General features: G+C 33.4%; 2 protein-coding genes across 2 annotated transcripts in view; one reads left to right on the top strand and one right to left on the bottom strand.

The window, feature by feature from the left end:
- Positions 1-17642, bottom strand: part of LOC111712315 (transportin-1) — a gene marked incomplete in the record, with an annotated part of 42192 nt that overhangs the window by 13987 nt on the left and 10563 nt on the right. Inside the window, 8 exon segments of the mRNA XM_023486890.1 lie at positions 1425-1519; positions 3164-3260; positions 5454-5601; positions 6421-6538; positions 6961-7024; positions 14800-14894; positions 15323-15449; positions 16447-16522. Coding sequence (XP_023342658.1) covers positions 1425-1519; positions 3164-3260; positions 5454-5601; positions 6421-6538; positions 6961-7024; positions 14800-14894; positions 15323-15449; positions 16447-16522 — 820 coding nt within the window.
- Positions 10261-13832, top strand: LOC111712318 (uncharacterized). Its single transcript, XM_023486893.1, has 6 exons — positions 10261-10343; positions 10677-10722; positions 10799-10848; positions 11223-11326; positions 11894-12002; positions 13687-13832. The coding sequence occupies exons 1-6, from the start codon at positions 10305-10307 to the stop codon at positions 13765-13767; spliced, it is 429 nt and encodes a 142-aa protein (XP_023342661.1). The 5' UTR covers positions 10261-10304; the 3' UTR covers positions 13768-13832.

Below are 17642 nucleotides of genomic sequence, written 5' to 3'. Positions count from 1 at the left end.
CCCCCCCCCCCACCGGCCTTCCTCTCACTGTGATTTAAAGGTCTCACACTCTTTAAGCAAAAGTCGATAAGAATTTTGCCAATAACTTCTTAACAACCAAAGCTTACAGCAATTGCTATAATGTAAATTGTAAAGGGATACAGAAAAGCATGAGTGAGTTAGAGCAGTAAAATCAAAGCCCAAGGCGTTGCGACACTTCAAAGTCGACCTTGTCTTAAAAATTGATGAGATTGCTCATAAGCAGTCTGAATCTATGTGCTCTCCCTCCTTATAAAGTTTTATATTCAAGTTTCACCCTTAAAACCTAGATCGGAGTAAGAATTAGGATTTATTCATTTTTCTTAAAGAGATAAACTCATTTCTCGTCAGCACTCAGAACTGCATAAATCCGAAAATCGCTTTAAATCGTAAGGAAACTCGAATTCGAAAACTTTCATGAAAAAACAAGGATATCTCAACTTCTTGCTCCTCGCACCAAGGTGCCGTTATAATTCTTGAAAAGGATGTTTATTTTAAACTACAGTCAAGATCGATATAAGCTACTGTTATTGTTAAAAGGATTTAAAACGTTGTTGTGACTTTTTCTCTTACTATATATATATAAACATTTAGTTTAGATTGAAAAATAGTTATAATGCAACTCTTGAACTACGACACTCATCCCATTTTAGGATGCTGCAATGTTTGAAAATATGTATATAGAGGTTTCAAGCAGTTTCAAGACAGGAAAAGATTTGTTAGATTTTTTACCTCTTAAAAGTTCTCCCTCCATCAAAACAAAACAAATACGATTCCAAACATAAAAAGGAGGGTCGGTTTTTTTTTTTTTTAAGTAGGAGCAATCAGTGCTTAAGATCCGCAAGATTTTAGCTTTCTGGATACGGACCCGCAAAAATATGCGGATCCACAGATCCGGATTAAAAAAGTGTAAATTCTGAACTATTTAGGGAAGACGACTCGACCACAGGAGAAGTTCATAGTTGGAGAAATTCGAGAAGGACGCATGATGAAACATGGAGGAGCGCGCACAATCCTCATAATTATGAATTTACCACGTACATGTCTCTTAAAATCTTTTCGTTCATTTTAACACAATTTTATTTAATCAAAGTTAAAGCCTATATACTCTTTTAAAAAAATATATTTCCAAGTACTGTTTGGAAACTTTTTAAACAATTTTAAAAGGAAAAACTTATTCTAATTTCTATGTATCAAACAGGTCCCACGTCATATTGGATCGTTAATGGCTCTAAATTACGATTTTAGGGACTAATTAGACAATTTGAGATAAATTAATCATTTTAGATTGTTTTTAACTTAAAAATTTGCTTGCTGAAATACAAGGGTGTTCCAGTATTATTTGCATAATTTGGCGTTAAAACTTCGAGATAATCCAATATCATTAAGAACGATCTGTAGATTACCTTTAAAACATTCCACTTTTGAATGAGAGGAGGCATTATCAGGTTGATGTACTCAGGTTTATTCAAGTGTACTCCAACACTATCCGCCAGTGTACCTAGTACACAATATATAAATGGGATTGATGACCTAAGATACCATTATTCTAGGCCCTTGCCTAGGTACCTACCTATATTCTAGCAGCCTGCCTATATCCAAGCTACCTGCCTTTATCCTAGCAACCTACCTCTATCCAAGCTACCTTACTTATATCCTAGCAACCTATCCATATCTAAGCTACCAATCTATATCCTAGCTGCCTACCTATATCCTAGCAAGCTGCATGTATCCTAGCAACCAACCTATTTCNCCCCACTTACAACCAGTAATTCATTATCTGTGAGATTAAGGGTGGAGGGTGGGGTAAAATTTCTGTCACTAAGAAAATCTGCCACATTTTCATTTAACCTGACCTGCCACAAAAATCCTGGGAGGAACCCTGTGAACTACTTATATCATAGCAACCAACATATCTACCTATATCCAAGCAGCCTACCTATATCTCAGCTACCTACCTATATCCTGAGTATCTACCTATATCATAGCAACCTACTTATATCCTACCTATCTCCCTATATCATAGCAACCTACCCATATCCTAGCAACCTACCTATATCCTAGCAACCTACCTATATCCTAGCTACCTACCTAACCTAGCTACCTACCTGTCCTAGCAACCTTCATATATCCTAGCAACCTACATATATATCCCAGGTATCTACCTATATCTTTGTTGTCTACATATATCCTTGCTACCTACCTATATCAAACATCTAGCTATTTCCTAGCTGCCTACATATATCCTAGCTTCCAAACTATATCCATACTAAATACCTCTATCCCAGTTACTACCTATATCCTAGCTACCTCTACATATAATAGGTACCTACATATATCCTAGGTACCTACCTATCAAATCAAATTAAATCAAATCATGCTTTTAGGGACGTCCTACACCCACACACCAAAATTGAAGTGACTATACTAAATCACCTACCTATATCCTAGCTGTCTACCAATATCCAAGCTACCTCCATATTTCCAAGCTACCTACTTATATCCAAGCTACCAACCTACATCCAAGCTGCCTATATGCATCCAAACTACCTATCTATATCCAAACTGCCTACCTATATCCAAGCTACCTACATATATCCAAACTACCTGCCTATATCCAAGCTACCAACCTACATCCAAGCTGCCTACGTAACCTATATCTAAACTACCTACATATATCCAAACTACCTACCTATATCCAAGCTACCTACCTATATCCATCCAAGTTACCTACCTTTATCCAAACTACCTACCTATATCCAAGCTACCTACATATATCCAAGCTACCTACCTATATCCAAGCTACCTACCTATATCAAAACTACCTACATATATCCAAACTACCTACCCATATCCAAGCTACCTACATAAATCCAAGCTACTTACATATATCCAAACTACCTAAATATATCCAAGCTACCTACCTATATCCAAGCTACCTACATATATCCAAGCTACCTACCTATATCCAAGCTACCTACATATATCCAAACTACCTAAATATATCCAAGCTACAAATACACAAGGTGAGTCAAAGAAAGTGTGATTGGCGGAGTAAAATTGAACTTTTTTGTGCAACTCTCCTGTATGGTGTTTTTTCCAACATTTTTTGAAAAAGTTACCTACATATATCCAAGCTACCTACCTATAGCATCGTAGAGGATAAGAAGGTTCTTATGTTGGTACTTGTTGAATGCAAACACTAGAGTTTCCAGGATGAACCCGAGATATGGAACAAGCTCCTGAAAAAAAAGTTAATATAAACTCTGTAATTTTTTTTTAAATGATAAAATGTCCTTCTAACAATCTACTTATTTTTTCATTCACAGTGGATCCTAGATGTACATAGAAACTATAATAAACTAATGCCTTTAATACACCGATGAAGTAAAACGGCATACGGCATTTTACTGAAACTAAAAAGAGACGGCTCTTGAATACTTAACTTAGAATTGTCGTAGAACACTGATTTTTTCCAAAACTCAAAATCGTGAATTGTAAATGCAAAATTCAGTTTTATAAAAATCAGAGGAGAAGTGTGGACGCGCTTTTTTAGTGGAAAATGTTACTTTTTTAGCATTTTTACAATCTTGACACTAATGAAATGAACTTCAATTTTCTTCAAGATGCTGGAAAACATGTATGTAACAGATGTTGAAGCGTTCTGATCGGCGAGCTAGTAGCCAGATGTCACATTGCTACCTTTGTTTTGAATAATGCCGAAATTGACAAAATTAAGAATCTCAAATATTTTCCTAAATTGCGCGCACGCGCGGGGATTTAAGGCTTTTTGCGCAAAACTGTTAAGGGATTACATGTTAGAAAGCGTTTTGAAGCAAATTCAAGTTCATTTCATGGTGTCAAGATTGCAAAAATGCGAAAAAGTGACATTTTCCTCCAAAAAGCGCGCGTGCAATTTTTGCTCAGATTTTATAAATTTGAATTTTGCAGTTACAATACATAATTTTTAGTTCACATGAAAAAAATCAGCGTTTTACGACAATTCTAAGATAAGTTAAAACACTGTTTAAATTTTCCAGAAAGTAAAACGTTTTGTACCCCCCGCCCCCCCTCCTTGATTTTTCCGTTGAAAATATGACAGGTTGAGCATAAGAATTACATATATGATTTCAAATGATTCTCAACAGAAGGAGAGCAGCCATAGCAGGGCTGTTTTCAGGTTGGTCTCCTGGCAGTTTGCCGTGGTGTTGGGGCTGGAGTTGGAGAAGACGGAGGAACAAGATCGGGTTTGCTCAATTAACATGTTATACGTTTGGTTCTTGGTTTGAGACAGAAGGCAATAAGCTCTTAGCTCATGTATTTATTTATATGTTAGCTATAGTATAAATGGAAGCTGAGGGTGACGTTAGTTAACAATTTAAATTTTTATTCCACGGGCAATGCCAGACAAAGCTAAATAATTGATTACCAAGCGCGGGTAAACGGCAGGAGTGACTATAACTATGAATAACAATATTATAAACCTGAGAAACGCCAGGTTTTCAATCTAGTATGTATTAATATTCAAACCTGGAGAGGAAGAGATAATATAAGATATACCAACTTTATCTTTATCCATAAAATATATGATAGTTGTTTGGTATAATATCATGTGAGTGTACGCATGAATTTTATCTACATACTAGTATCCTAACTAGGGCTGGGCGCGTTAACGGTGGAACGATCGTTCTTTGCCGAGAACGAATAAGAGGAACGAGAACGGAACGATTTAGCTGAAGGCCCTCGTTCTAGAACAGAACGGAACGATTTCAAAAAAGTCGGAACGTGCCCAGCCCTAATCCTAACTTATAATTAACCAAGAGTAACTTGGTAACTTGAGTAGACAAAGATATAATTGAGAATACTCGTTTTATGTTTGTAAGTATATAATGCACTGCTGAACCTACAAAAGTTAAAAAAGTACAAACATTTACATTATTGTTTCACCCTGTATATACAGGCTCACCCTGTAAATGTACAATTTTGAATATCTATTGGAAAGTAATATTGATTTTTTCAGTGCATTTTTTTGCAACAGGCAAGTCTGGAAATATATGTTGAGGGAACGGATTTTGTTTTCTGTCAGAAAAAATGCAAAATAACTGGCAATAATGTATATAATGTAAATGACCCCCCCCCCCCTCTGTCCTATATTAATGAATTCTATCAAAGTAATTACACTTATCCCCGAGTCCTGAGAAGAAAGAGAATCATCTCAAGAACAAATTGATTAATGCAGGAATAATTCCTGTTAATTCTCTTCTAATGTTTATATCTCCGAGATCTATCATGGAGATGACAATTAATTAAAAGCTTTAGGTCATTAAAGGTCGTTAGAGGTCATTAGAAGGTCAAACACTGGATTTGTTGCTGCTACTGTATTCCTTAGATACGCTTCTATTTTTTTATCACTGTAGTAAAAGGTATATTATTACCGTACAAGCCTCCTCCTCCAAGGTAGCAAAGGCCGAGCAGGCGGCCTCCTGCACCCTCTTGTTGCTGTCCAGGATCCTCTTCAACAGTTCACTCATCAAGGGCTTTAAGAACTGCTCATGAGGTTGTTGAACCACCCAGTGGGAATACCTGTAAAGCACAACCTTCAGGAGGATATGATCTTAAACGGCGTATCTAGCTAACCGATTCTCAAAATAATCCCTCCAAAATGGACAATCTATGAGGATTTTAAGATTGAATTTGCGCTCTTGCTTAACAAATATGCACCATAAAAGCTTATAATAGGTCTCGTATGAATCCTTAAAAATTCTCGAGGATATTACATTCTCAGCTCAACTACCGTGTCAAGCAAGACACTCCCTTTTATCTATTTGAAGATTTGTGATTTGCGTTTGCAAACCGTCTTGAAATCTTTAACTTTAAACACTTTTTTGAAATAATTTCACATTTTTTTTTAACTTTTCAAAACGGTATCCCTGAACGCTTCTTCTGATCAAGAATAAATGTGATGTTTTCACGTTGAAATCGATTTATTTGCACAATAGTCTGTACAACAGAAATAATGGATTAAATTGTAAGCTAAAAAATTGACGATTTCTTCAAGTTACTGATCAGATTAAATGGTTTACCGGATACCGTTGTGAATCGGGCAAGCATGGAGGTTGAGAGGGTCACTTGAGGTTACAAAGTCAGTCCATTTAATACAGATGTGCATTGTGCAAGGTCTGATCTAATCAGATCTAATCTAAAACCTGGAAAGTGTCCAGCATGTGATGGATCTAACCAGATCTAATCTAAAACCTGGAAAGTGTCCAGCAAGTGATGTATCTAACCAGATCTAATCTATAACCTGGAAAGTGTCCAGCATGTGATGGATCTAACCAGATCTAATCTATAACCTGGAAAGTGTCCAGCATGTGATGGATCTAACTAAATCTAATCTATAACCTTGAAAGTGTCCAGCATGTGATGGATCTAACCAGCGCCTTCTTATCAGATAAACAGTTGACCAGGTAAGGTACCAACTCACTGAGAAATTCCACCATTCCTCCCATACATCCTTCAGCTGGACAAAACCAGTTTAGAAATAAATTCTAATTCATCAGTCGATATTTTCATTAATATTATTTAGAAAAATTTTATTTTCCTAAATTAAATTTTAGCATTGATATGGCATCTTTTTTCTCGGGCTTTTAAACTCTAAGGTTAATTTTAGTTCCATAAGTAAATAATTTTGTGATAAGCAGGTAAGAGATCTTTTAAATAAAAGACTGTTAAGCTGTTAACAAGAGGAGGTAAAAATAAATCAGTATGATGGAGAACAAAAGATAATCTCTATCAAGTCTTTTGATTATAAATGTCGCTAAAGCTTTTGTAATTTATAACATAACTCAAGATATATAAATAAATATATATGAACTTATAAACTTAAACGCTACGCGCCCTGAAAGTCCTATAATAATTTGAGTTCTGAATCTGGTTAGGTTCCTATAGCTCCAAGTGCTAGTATACCACTCTCCTTCACTTCCCACTCTGGATGAAACAGGGTTTCCTAAAATATAATTTTAACTTAAAAACTAATACTGAAAGTATATAGTAACTAGGAGTCAGGACAAAGTCCTGAAACGGACTGGATTGGATTGAAAGTTATTCAGTTAAACTAGTTTATTTTAAAGTTTATATCTGTATAAGTAAGTGTTTCTAGTGAGAGTAAACTGGAAATATCTAAACTGGAAATGTCTGAGTAAACTAGAAATATCTGATTAAACTAGAAATGTCTGAGTAAACTAAAAATGTCTATGTAAACTAGAAATGTCTGAGTAAACTAGAAATATCTATGTAAACTAGAAATGTCTGAGTAAACTAGAAATGTCTGAGTAAACTAGAAATGTCTGAGTAAACTAGAAATGTCTGAGTAAACTAAAAATGTCTATGTAAACTAGAAATGTCTATGTAAACTAGAAATGTCTGAGTAAACTAGAAATGTCTGAGTAAACTAGAAATGTCTGAGTAAACTAGAAATATCTGATTAAACTAGAAATGTCTGAGTAAACTAGAAATGTCTGAGTAAACTAGAAATGTCTGAACAAACTGGAAATATCTGATAAAAGTAGAAGTAAACTAAAAATATCTGAGTAACCTAGAAATGTCTGAATAAACTATAAATGTCTAGATAAACTAGAAATATCTGAGTAATATATAAATGTCTAAAAAAACTATAAATGTCTGATTAAAAAGAAATATCTGAGTAAACTGGAATTATCTGAATAAACTAGAAATGTCTGAGTAAACTGGAAATGTCTGAGTAAACTAGAATTTTCTAAATAAACTAGAAATGTCTGAGTTAACAAGTAATGTTTAAGTAAACCAATAATGGCATTATGTTGAAGTAAACAAATAAGGTCAAAGTGAACTAGAAATCTCCAAGTACACAAGAAATGTCTTTTTGAACTAGAAATATCCAAGTAAACCTTTAATGATTGTTCGAATTACGAATGTCTAGGTAAATCACTGATGTCTGGGTAAAAAAAAACTAATGTCAAATTCAACTAGAAATGTCAGAGTAATCTATGAATATCCACGTAAACTTTAAATGTCCCAAGTAAACTACGAATATCCAAGTAACATAAAAAAGTCTAAGAAAACAAGAAATGTCCCAAAATTACAAATGTCCAAGTAAACTATGAACATCCAACTAAACATCAATCAACAAAGTGACCTAAGAAGTAAACTACGAATGTTTAAGTCTGAAAACAAGATATGTCCAAAAACCGCAAATGTCCGAGTTAACAACGAATGTTTTAGTCTGAAAACAGGAAATATCCAAAAACTGCGAATGTCCAAGTAATCTAAGAATGTTTTAGTCTGAAAAATATCCTAAATCTACGATTGTCTAGGTAGACTTTAAATGTCTGAGTGAATGACAAATGTTTAAGTAAATGTATCGGGAGGAGGAGGAGTAAGAGGAGGATAGATTGAGAGGAACCTTTAATCCTCACAAACTTCTCTTCTTCAGTTCAGCTCAACAAACTAACCACTCAACACATAATAAACCCCGCCCCCCCTCCTCCTCCCCCACTACGTTCGGTGTAAAAATACTTTCATTTTGAAATTTTAAAACTGTTTATCTGTGAAATGTAAAAATCGTTGAATATAGAAAATGGACAAAAACTTGAACTGACATTTTACAATTTTTAACCTGAGCCAGATTTGATAATAGCGAAAATCAGTAGAACCGCGTAAAGATCATTGAACCTCTTCTTTTGTGCACCGGTTCAAGAGAAGTGGCTTGACGACGTCTACGCGGTTCAACTACTTTTCCCAATTCAATTGATCTGGTTCCAAATGTTTTGTTTAGGATACATTAATATTTGAAAATAATATGAAGCATGAAATAGATTTCGAAATTATTGCAGGACAAAAATTCCAAAAGGAACTTGAGCAAACAACCTTTTTATTTAGATTTGTATGTACAGTGATAATCAGAAAACTCCGAAATAGGAACACGCCTAATATAATGAAGTTATGAGTCCAATGAGCATGAGACACAGTGGTGCAGAAAGAACAAACCCATTTTAGTAAACCCGTGATTTAGTAAGTGTCTAGTAAATATCTGTTTAGTAACAGCATTAAATACACTCAAGTATTGTTATAATGTCGTCTTCCTATTCCATTGTTTTTTGGTTATCAATGTACTCTTATATTGTTTGAACAATATCCTCAACTGCTTTTAATCTTCAATAATCCTCAAGTCATCATCAAATGTGTTAAGACGATATTACATTGGTATTCAACATTGTCGCAATTTTAAAAAAGATTTTTCTGAATTGAAAAATTACTTATAATCATTAAAAATGTTGCAATATCATCATATTTTCAAACTTTATATATATTGAAATTGTAAACTCATGCATTACAATTAGGGTTTCCAATCGAAATTTTTAGCACGAAAATCGTGCAATAATTGCGCAAAGACTTTCTTAGGTTTCGAGTAGAAACTGCGCGAAATTTTGCATTGATGCGCAAAAGTTATTTCGAGCAAATTATGAAGAAAATCTTTGTTTTTACGCATTTCGTTATTCTTGCTATTTCGATATTTCGAGCTATTTCGTTAAATTTCGAGAAACAATTCCAGGAAATGATTAAATCCAAAACTAAACAAATCAGGGCCCCACTATACTCCGGCCCGCTCTCACCCGCACCTTTGGCGGTGGCCTCACTTCTATGGTTGATTGTGTATTTATCCGCAATTTTGTGCAAATAAAAAATATTGACTTTGAGTGAATGCGCAATTTCTTGCAAACCTGGTTTCGAATTATACGAAAATGATTCAAAATTTCGAGCAAATAAAGTCATTTCGTGCAAAAACGCGAAACTATTGCGCTAGAGAATCTACTGTTTCGTGGAAACCCAAATTACGATCCTTTTTCAATTCTTAAACTTACAGCTTAAAATCATTTCACAGAGTAAGAAAGTATTGCTAAAAATTTAACAGGTTTTTCGAGTAAACACTTAAAAATAATTAACATTCTTTTCAAACTTAAAATAAGCAAATGTCATTTATTCTAACCCCCCTCCCCCTATTACTCTCCCCTAGTACCATTATTATAGGACTGTCAAATAATCTTTTCTTTTTCCTTCCCCCCCCCCCATCCCCCTCTCAAGAATTAAAAAAAAACTATTTTTGGATGATTTTTCTTCTGTTTCATCCCAGATTAGATATTTTTGTTTACTTGAATTTAATGGTGACGTAAAAATAACAATAGAATTGTAAAACTTTAAACTACTTGAGAATATAAATGTTTAAGAATTAAAAATGTAAGAAAATTAAGATGGAGATGAGTAAACTTCTTCACAGTCCTATTCTCAAGGTAGAAATATTAAACTGATATTAACACCAAGCTCCCTTTTATAATAAATGCTCTTTAGCGTTAAAATGAATATTTATAACTACTTTACAGGGAAGTTAAGGAAGTTTTACTTTACCAAGGGTTCCCGAAGGAAACCTATGGTTAAATAAAGTTTTTAAATTCCCGAAAAAGTGGTTGTACACAATTTTACCATAAGCATCTTTTGAGATAATGATGATAATCCAGAACGGGTAGTTATATTTCTGCTGGTGAAATTATGGGTCGGTAATGTTAGTTAAATGGCGGTGAAGTTATTGAATAGAAAATAATGAAATTTTAATTATATTTGTTCAGGGGCTGACTATCCCAGTTTACCTCTTCTACTCCTTCAGCCATCTGGGTAGTTAATATAAATTCCAAACAAATTTCAGAGTTTCTAAAATTTCTTTTTTTTACAGTCTTTACTTTTTCTTCAGGTTTTCACATTTTCGATCATATTAGGAAAAGAGAAGAAGATGAATTGTTGGTAAGTAATAAAAGAATAAGAATAAATGGTTCCATTGTTCTCTGGATTTGTGGATATTGGATACGGATCCAGTTTTCTCTGGATTTATGGATATGGATCCAATTTTCTCTGGATTTACGGATACAGATCCATTGAATTCTCGGTGACATGGATCCAAGTACAATTTTCTCTGGATGTATTGCTACGGATCCATTTTTCTCTGGATGCATTTCTATTTCTATTTCAATTCCAATTTTTTATCATTTAGTTTTAATGAATATTAATTAAATAGATCATAAGGTGTTTTATCTTCAGGGCTACTGAATTCAAGGCCTTTTTTAGACCAAAAATATGTATGATAATCCTGACCAAAAACTGTTCTTATTTTATATTAGTGGGTATCAACTGTGAAGATACTATGCTCAGTGTTAGATGTAGCTCTACCGGTGATAGCAGCTCTAGAACTCAACTGGATGCTCATTATCGTACAATGCTTGTGGTAATAATCTATGCCATTGATATTATCAAGTAAACAAATGTTTATTTAAAGAAATTTATCTTTAGGGCAAAAAAAAGTCTTTTATAAATCTATATTGATATTTTTATTTCTTTCATTGACAAACTGTAAAATGTCGATGTTTTTGCAGAAAAAATTAAATTAACTTTTTCATTTTAACTTCAACTAATTGAACATTTACATTTGTTGGTAATTCAAACAAAAAGTCTAGATTGCGAGTATTAAAAGTATTTAGTTTTAAAAGTCACTTCGTTAAAACAATACAAGATCTTAAATATATTCTTTACAACAGTGCATTTAAAATACTAGGCTTCTATTTCAACTATTTTGTACAGTATAAAACCAAAAAAAAAAGTTTGCGGATTTCATAATATTTTTTAGCGCATTTTTAAAATTTTACAAAAATAAACCACTTTTAAGCACAAATCTTTGAAATTTTGATCATTCATAAACAAAATTTGGGCCCGATCGGTTCAGCCGTTTTGACGTTATTGGATCCAAACAGACAGACAGATAAGTTAAATTTATATATAGATAATATTGTTGCAGGATTCCTCTACTAAGTTGTTTAACAAATAACTACACTTTCACCAACATCTTCTCAACAATATTCTACGGAACAAGTGCAGGAATATTCTCGGTTCTTCTGCTGATCAAGGTAACAAATGTATGAAAAGGAATTGCAAACGTAATTTTGAAGTGACCCTCCATGCACAAAAATGACAATGCCTGATTCACATCAGTACCCTTAAAAGCTTTATCTGATCAAATGTGCATTAGATATCAAAGTTAAGAAAACGGATTATTATTTTCAATTGTGGATTTTCAACAAGAGTGATTGGCGCATTAACACTGCAGGAAAAGATGTAAGAATTTTAAGTTTTGGTTATGACTGAAGAATTTTCAGTTTTAACAAATTTTTTAACTAGAAAATCGACATTCATTATTGATCAGAAATCTTCCACATTATTGATCAGAAATCTTCCACATTATTGATCAGAAATCTTCCACATTATTGATCAGAAAGAATGCAAGGGTATCCTTGTTCATCGGGAATTGACATCTTTGTATGGAGGGTGACTTGAATTACGCTTATAGTCCAAAAAGCACATTTACCGAAATTGACTGTCATAAAAAACTTTTCACAATCGTACTAAAAATCATAATAATTTACTTAAAAAAATAAAAGACAGGACTTTTTCAAATTAAAAAGAAAAAAAACAATTATTAAGATTTCAGTGTCTTGAAAATATTATTTTTCCCAATATATCTCTTTTTACCAAAATGTAATTTCCCAGGAATTTATGCTGCAATACAATTATACAATCATGATATAAGTTTTTATTTTATTCAAAAAACTAAGCTTAAAGTTTTATAAAAACTGAAACTTTGCTCTTAACAAAAACTTTTCTTGTACTACTCTAAGACACTCTTTGACAAGCCATTAAACCAATTGCCAAATATGATGGTCTTAAAAATCCTTGTATTTGCGATATTGGATCTCCAAGGGCCTTTGTGATGATACTATAAAGAAACAATGAATATTTCAATATTTCATTATACTAACTATAATAAAAAGTGCCTTAATGCTCTTTTTTAATCTTGAAATATAAAAATACATTCGTGGTTGTTTAAATTCCTTTTAATTATCCTTCCGGCTCTTTTCTAATTTTGAAATATAAAATACATTGATGGTTGTTCGTCTATATTAAAGCAATTCGCATAATGGCTTTTGAAATTAATTCCCGAATAGGTCTTTAACTTAACATCTAGAATTGTTAAGCCATCTTAACTTTAAACAAAGTCAATAACTGGTTCACTGCTTGTATGCTTATACTTAGCTTTTTGTCAAAAAAAAACTTCCATATTCATAAACACCAGTGCTTAGGATCCATTTTATTTTGGTACGGATCCGGAATCAGGGCATGAATATTCCACGGTCATGAATATTTTATTAGATTTACTGATTTTTTTTTTTAACAGAAGATTTTTTTTTCAATCTTCTTTTTCGCTTATTTTTTTGCTAAAACATGAATGAACCATTCAGAGATCATGAAGATTTGGATACTCTCTCTTTTATCAACAGTTCAGATTTGGGTTTTCAGAGCAAAACATTTTTTTTGCAGTTTTTCCTTGATATTTTGACCCTTGGATCCGTATATTTTTGCGGATCCGGATCCAGGAACCGAAATATTGCGGATCCAACGGATATGGATTCGAAGCCTAAGCACTGATAAACACTATTTTTAAGTTTAATTTTTTGCTACTTTTTTCAGCTCCATTTTTTACCAATAATTGGTTTAGTTACATTAAGACAATGTAAATGATTTTGTTTGATTCAGGGGATAGTAGTGATGAGGAAACTAAAGGAAAGACGAGGAGTGGTGACAGAAAACTTGACTTGTATGGAATACACAGCATAACAAGACAAATATAACAAATGTCAAATTGAATTAAAATAAATAATTTGAATCTAAAAAATAATATTCTGCCGCAAGAATAACATTTCATTCAAATATTAATATGTAAGTTATCTTATAAAATATAATAATATAAAACTTAATAATCTAGAAGAGTAGTGTCTGGGTATACTCTATATCTGTAAATTACGTTATTTTTTCCTATGGTCGACTTTAATATTATATATTTTGTTCTAAAATGCATTTGAAAAAGGTAAAAGTTTTTCTTATAATTTATAAAATAAAACAATGTTTTTTGAAAATATCAAATTATTGTTAAAATCTGCTCGGGACATATTTCAGAAGGAAAAGGAGTTTAAAGGGGAAATATGAGTATTTTGGTATGTTATACCACATCAACTCTTAAAGTTTAATTCCTTTGATAACATTTATGATAACTTAACCAACTCTCTCCCCCCCCCCCCCTCCCTACCCCCTTACACACACACACACAAACACACTTCACATCAGAAAATAGGCTTTTGATTCTAAACTAACACAACATTTTTCTCAATTAGTGGATTAGGTAAATATTCAAGAATTAAGACTGTGAAATTTTCTAGTTTTCCTCAGAAATTAATATTAATGTAATAATAAGAAAATGGGCGCAATAATCTGACATTAAAAAAAAAAAGAAAAATGCACAACTCTCAACATGTATGCTAAGCTGATTAAGGGGAAAAATCTAATCTTTGACTATCAAATATTTAGCGATTTAAATAGTTTAAAGATTTAAAAAATGTAGATACTCAGCGGTCAATAGGACTGCAAGTAGTTCAGATATGAATTATGAAATGATAAGATTTCTCGAAGGGGTTGTAGTTTCCTATTTTTAGGTTTAGATTTATTTCCAAAAAACAAAATCCAATATTTTACAGAAAAAAACAAGAATTCCACAGTTTCCATTGTAGCAAGTGAAATTTTTCAAAGTCATTTTAAAAGTACTGAAGGGAGTAATTGATAATCTACCTAAGACTTTAGGGAGTTGTTCATTACCTTTAGTATTGGGAGTAGAACTGGGAGTAATTCATTCATAAACACATTTGCTAGAACATCCAGTGCTGCAGCTGAACACTTGCGCAGATTCCAATCTATAAAATAACAATATTAAAACTTAACTCTCAGATGTTAGACCCCCGCACAAGCGTAGGTTTGTCAATGAAATGATAAGCTACTCCGTATTATAAATCAAATACAGTGACATTAGCTAATGATTTTCTTATTCATCTAGATTAGTCTAGCATGAGATAAAATGGCGTTTTTATAATTTTCTTTAATGTTGATGCACACACTAGGCAGTAGGCACTAGGCACCCTACAGTACACTCGAAAGCATGATGCAAGCAAATTGTGAAACAGGCAGTATATTATTAAGAATTAAGAATGATTTTTGGAAATCTAAAAAATTGGAAATGAAGAGGCAAGTTAAACCTTTTACAAACTTTTAACCCAAAAATCTATTATCCCCTAACTTCTGGGGGAAAAATTGATTTTCATGGGACACCCTGTATAAGATTTACCGGATAAAGAACTATCGTCGTCCATCCCGTCCTCGTCCTCGTCGTCCTGGTCCTGGTTTGCGTGATGAGATCTGGATCTATGAAATCTGGGACGAATATCCTCCTCACGATCTGGTATCATCTCGTCCTGATAATGAATTAATAATATAATTTTAACACGCTGAAAAAATATGGCAACAAAAATGTTCTAATTTTTTGACCTATGTTACCCCCAGGGTAGCCATGGGTTCCGTCAAAAGATTTGGCAAGCTATAGCTAACATATTTACATACAAATATATGTATGTGAGCGAAGATCATTACAATATAATTGTAGTTATGCAAATGCATTGGCGCATAAGATAAGATAAGATGGTTAAATTTCCAATCCGTGTGACTACGATTTAAAGGTGGCAAGCTCTCACGCAAAAATCTATTAGAATTTCTTAAATACTAGAGCTAACAAAGTGCTTTATAGTTAAAAAATGTACATGTCTTCGGCTACAAAAAAGCATGAGTGAGTTAGAGCTGTACAATCAAAGCCCAGGGCTTTACGACACTTCATAATCGACCCTGTCTTGTAAATTGATGCAACATTTGATAACAGGCTGAATCTATGTGTACATCCTTGACATAGATTGTTTAGCAGATAAACCCCTCTGTTGAATCAGATATCATGTTTACATCCTTGACATAATGTCCTTGTTTAGCAGATAAACCCCTCTGTTGAATCAGAAATCATGTCTAAATCCTTGACATAATGTCCTTGTTTAGCAGATAAACCCCTCTGTTAAATCAGAAATCATCCTCAACTCCATAGTATAATCCTAGTAAATAAATATCCTACACCAACTCACTTCTCTAAATAACTCCCTCAACTCTTTTAATAACTTTCCCACACATTTACTTATTTAATTAAACTAATATTGGATTATTTCCCTTCAGTTTTCTGATTTTTAGTCCCCTAGCACTTTGAAATGTTCATTTAAGAGACTGTAGAATTTCAAGTGATCCTACGTTTAAAGAGGTGGCAAGTACAATTCCCAACGGTAAGTACAATCTTGTGCCTAATTGTCCCCTTTTGTGCCTAGTTGTCCAACCCCCCCCCCCATATTCCTCCTTACACATATACTTAAATAAACCTACCTCCTCTACATCTCCCTTGAGAAGTATAATATCCAGTTCACTGTACTTCATACTCCTTACTAGTACAGGCACCAACCTAGAGTTTAGTAGTATTATACAAATATAAGAAATATTATTATTTTATTGACAATATTGTTATGATTTTGTCCCACCAGTCCTAATATATGGGTACTGGGTAGTTCTAAATTTGGTGATGGTGATGGTCCAAACCTCTGTAAGCGGGGGAAGGCAGGCGGCCATGAGCCACCACTATTTCCCCTTCCGTACCACATATTACCTTTTTTCTCTTCTGGCAGCCATGAGCCACCACTATTTCCCCTTCCGTACCACCACATTTGACTCTTCCGGGCAAAACTACTTTTTTAAATGGTACATTCAATTCATGACTCATTATACTAAATCCATCTTAAAATCACTCATTAACCAATAATCATTAGACTTTGTGATATTTCAAGATGCAATACTCAGTCAAATTTGTCAAAAAATTCATTGTAAAGCAGTTTAAGAATTCAACCAGGGGGCGGAAACGTCATGTGTGTGTGTCTGTACCAAAAGAGTGTGTGTCAGTTTAAAGTACCGAAGGTGTGTACAGTAGGTTTATACAGTACGTAAGAATCTCGGTATTTGTACAGCCTAGGAGAGTACATTTGTTTATTGTTAATTGTTTACTTAGAAATAAGTTTAATATACATGTAATATATTATTTACATATTTAAGTCAACAATGTAAAGCCAAATTTTCATGCAAAGAATATAATTTGATTAAAGTTTACAATTTACTACTCGTTATTCAAGTTTAATTATAATCGACGACATTGTTCTACAATTTCCTTGACTGTGTTGTGTGTCTGTACCAGAAGAGTGTTTGTAAGTGTCTGCAAATCAGTGCGACTGGCTTTCTCTTGCCGGACCAGCGCCATTTCCTTTCCCTATATTCCTGTTCCCTGAATTCAACACACAAAATATTAATCTTAAGTAGAATTGAAAAAATGATTCGAGTTGTGCTTTTTTGCGTGACGCGGCTGGATTTTTAAAAATCACACTTAAAAGGCCCTAAATATACCATTTAAAAAGTAGTTTTGCCCGGAAGAGTCAAATGTTGTGGTACGGAAGGGAAAATAGTGGTGGCTCATGGCTGCCGGAAGAGAAAAAAGCTAATATGTGGTACGGAAGGGGAAATAGTGGTGGCTCATGGCC

The sequence above is a fragment of the Eurytemora carolleeae genome, unplaced genomic scaffold, assembly GCF_000591075.1.
Source record: "Eurytemora carolleeae unplaced genomic scaffold, Eaff_2.0 scaffold1135, whole genome shotgun sequence".
Classification (NCBI taxonomy): domain Eukaryota; kingdom Metazoa; phylum Arthropoda; class Copepoda; order Calanoida; family Temoridae; genus Eurytemora; species Eurytemora carolleeae.
This window is presented reverse-complemented; position numbering and strand designations above follow the sequence as displayed.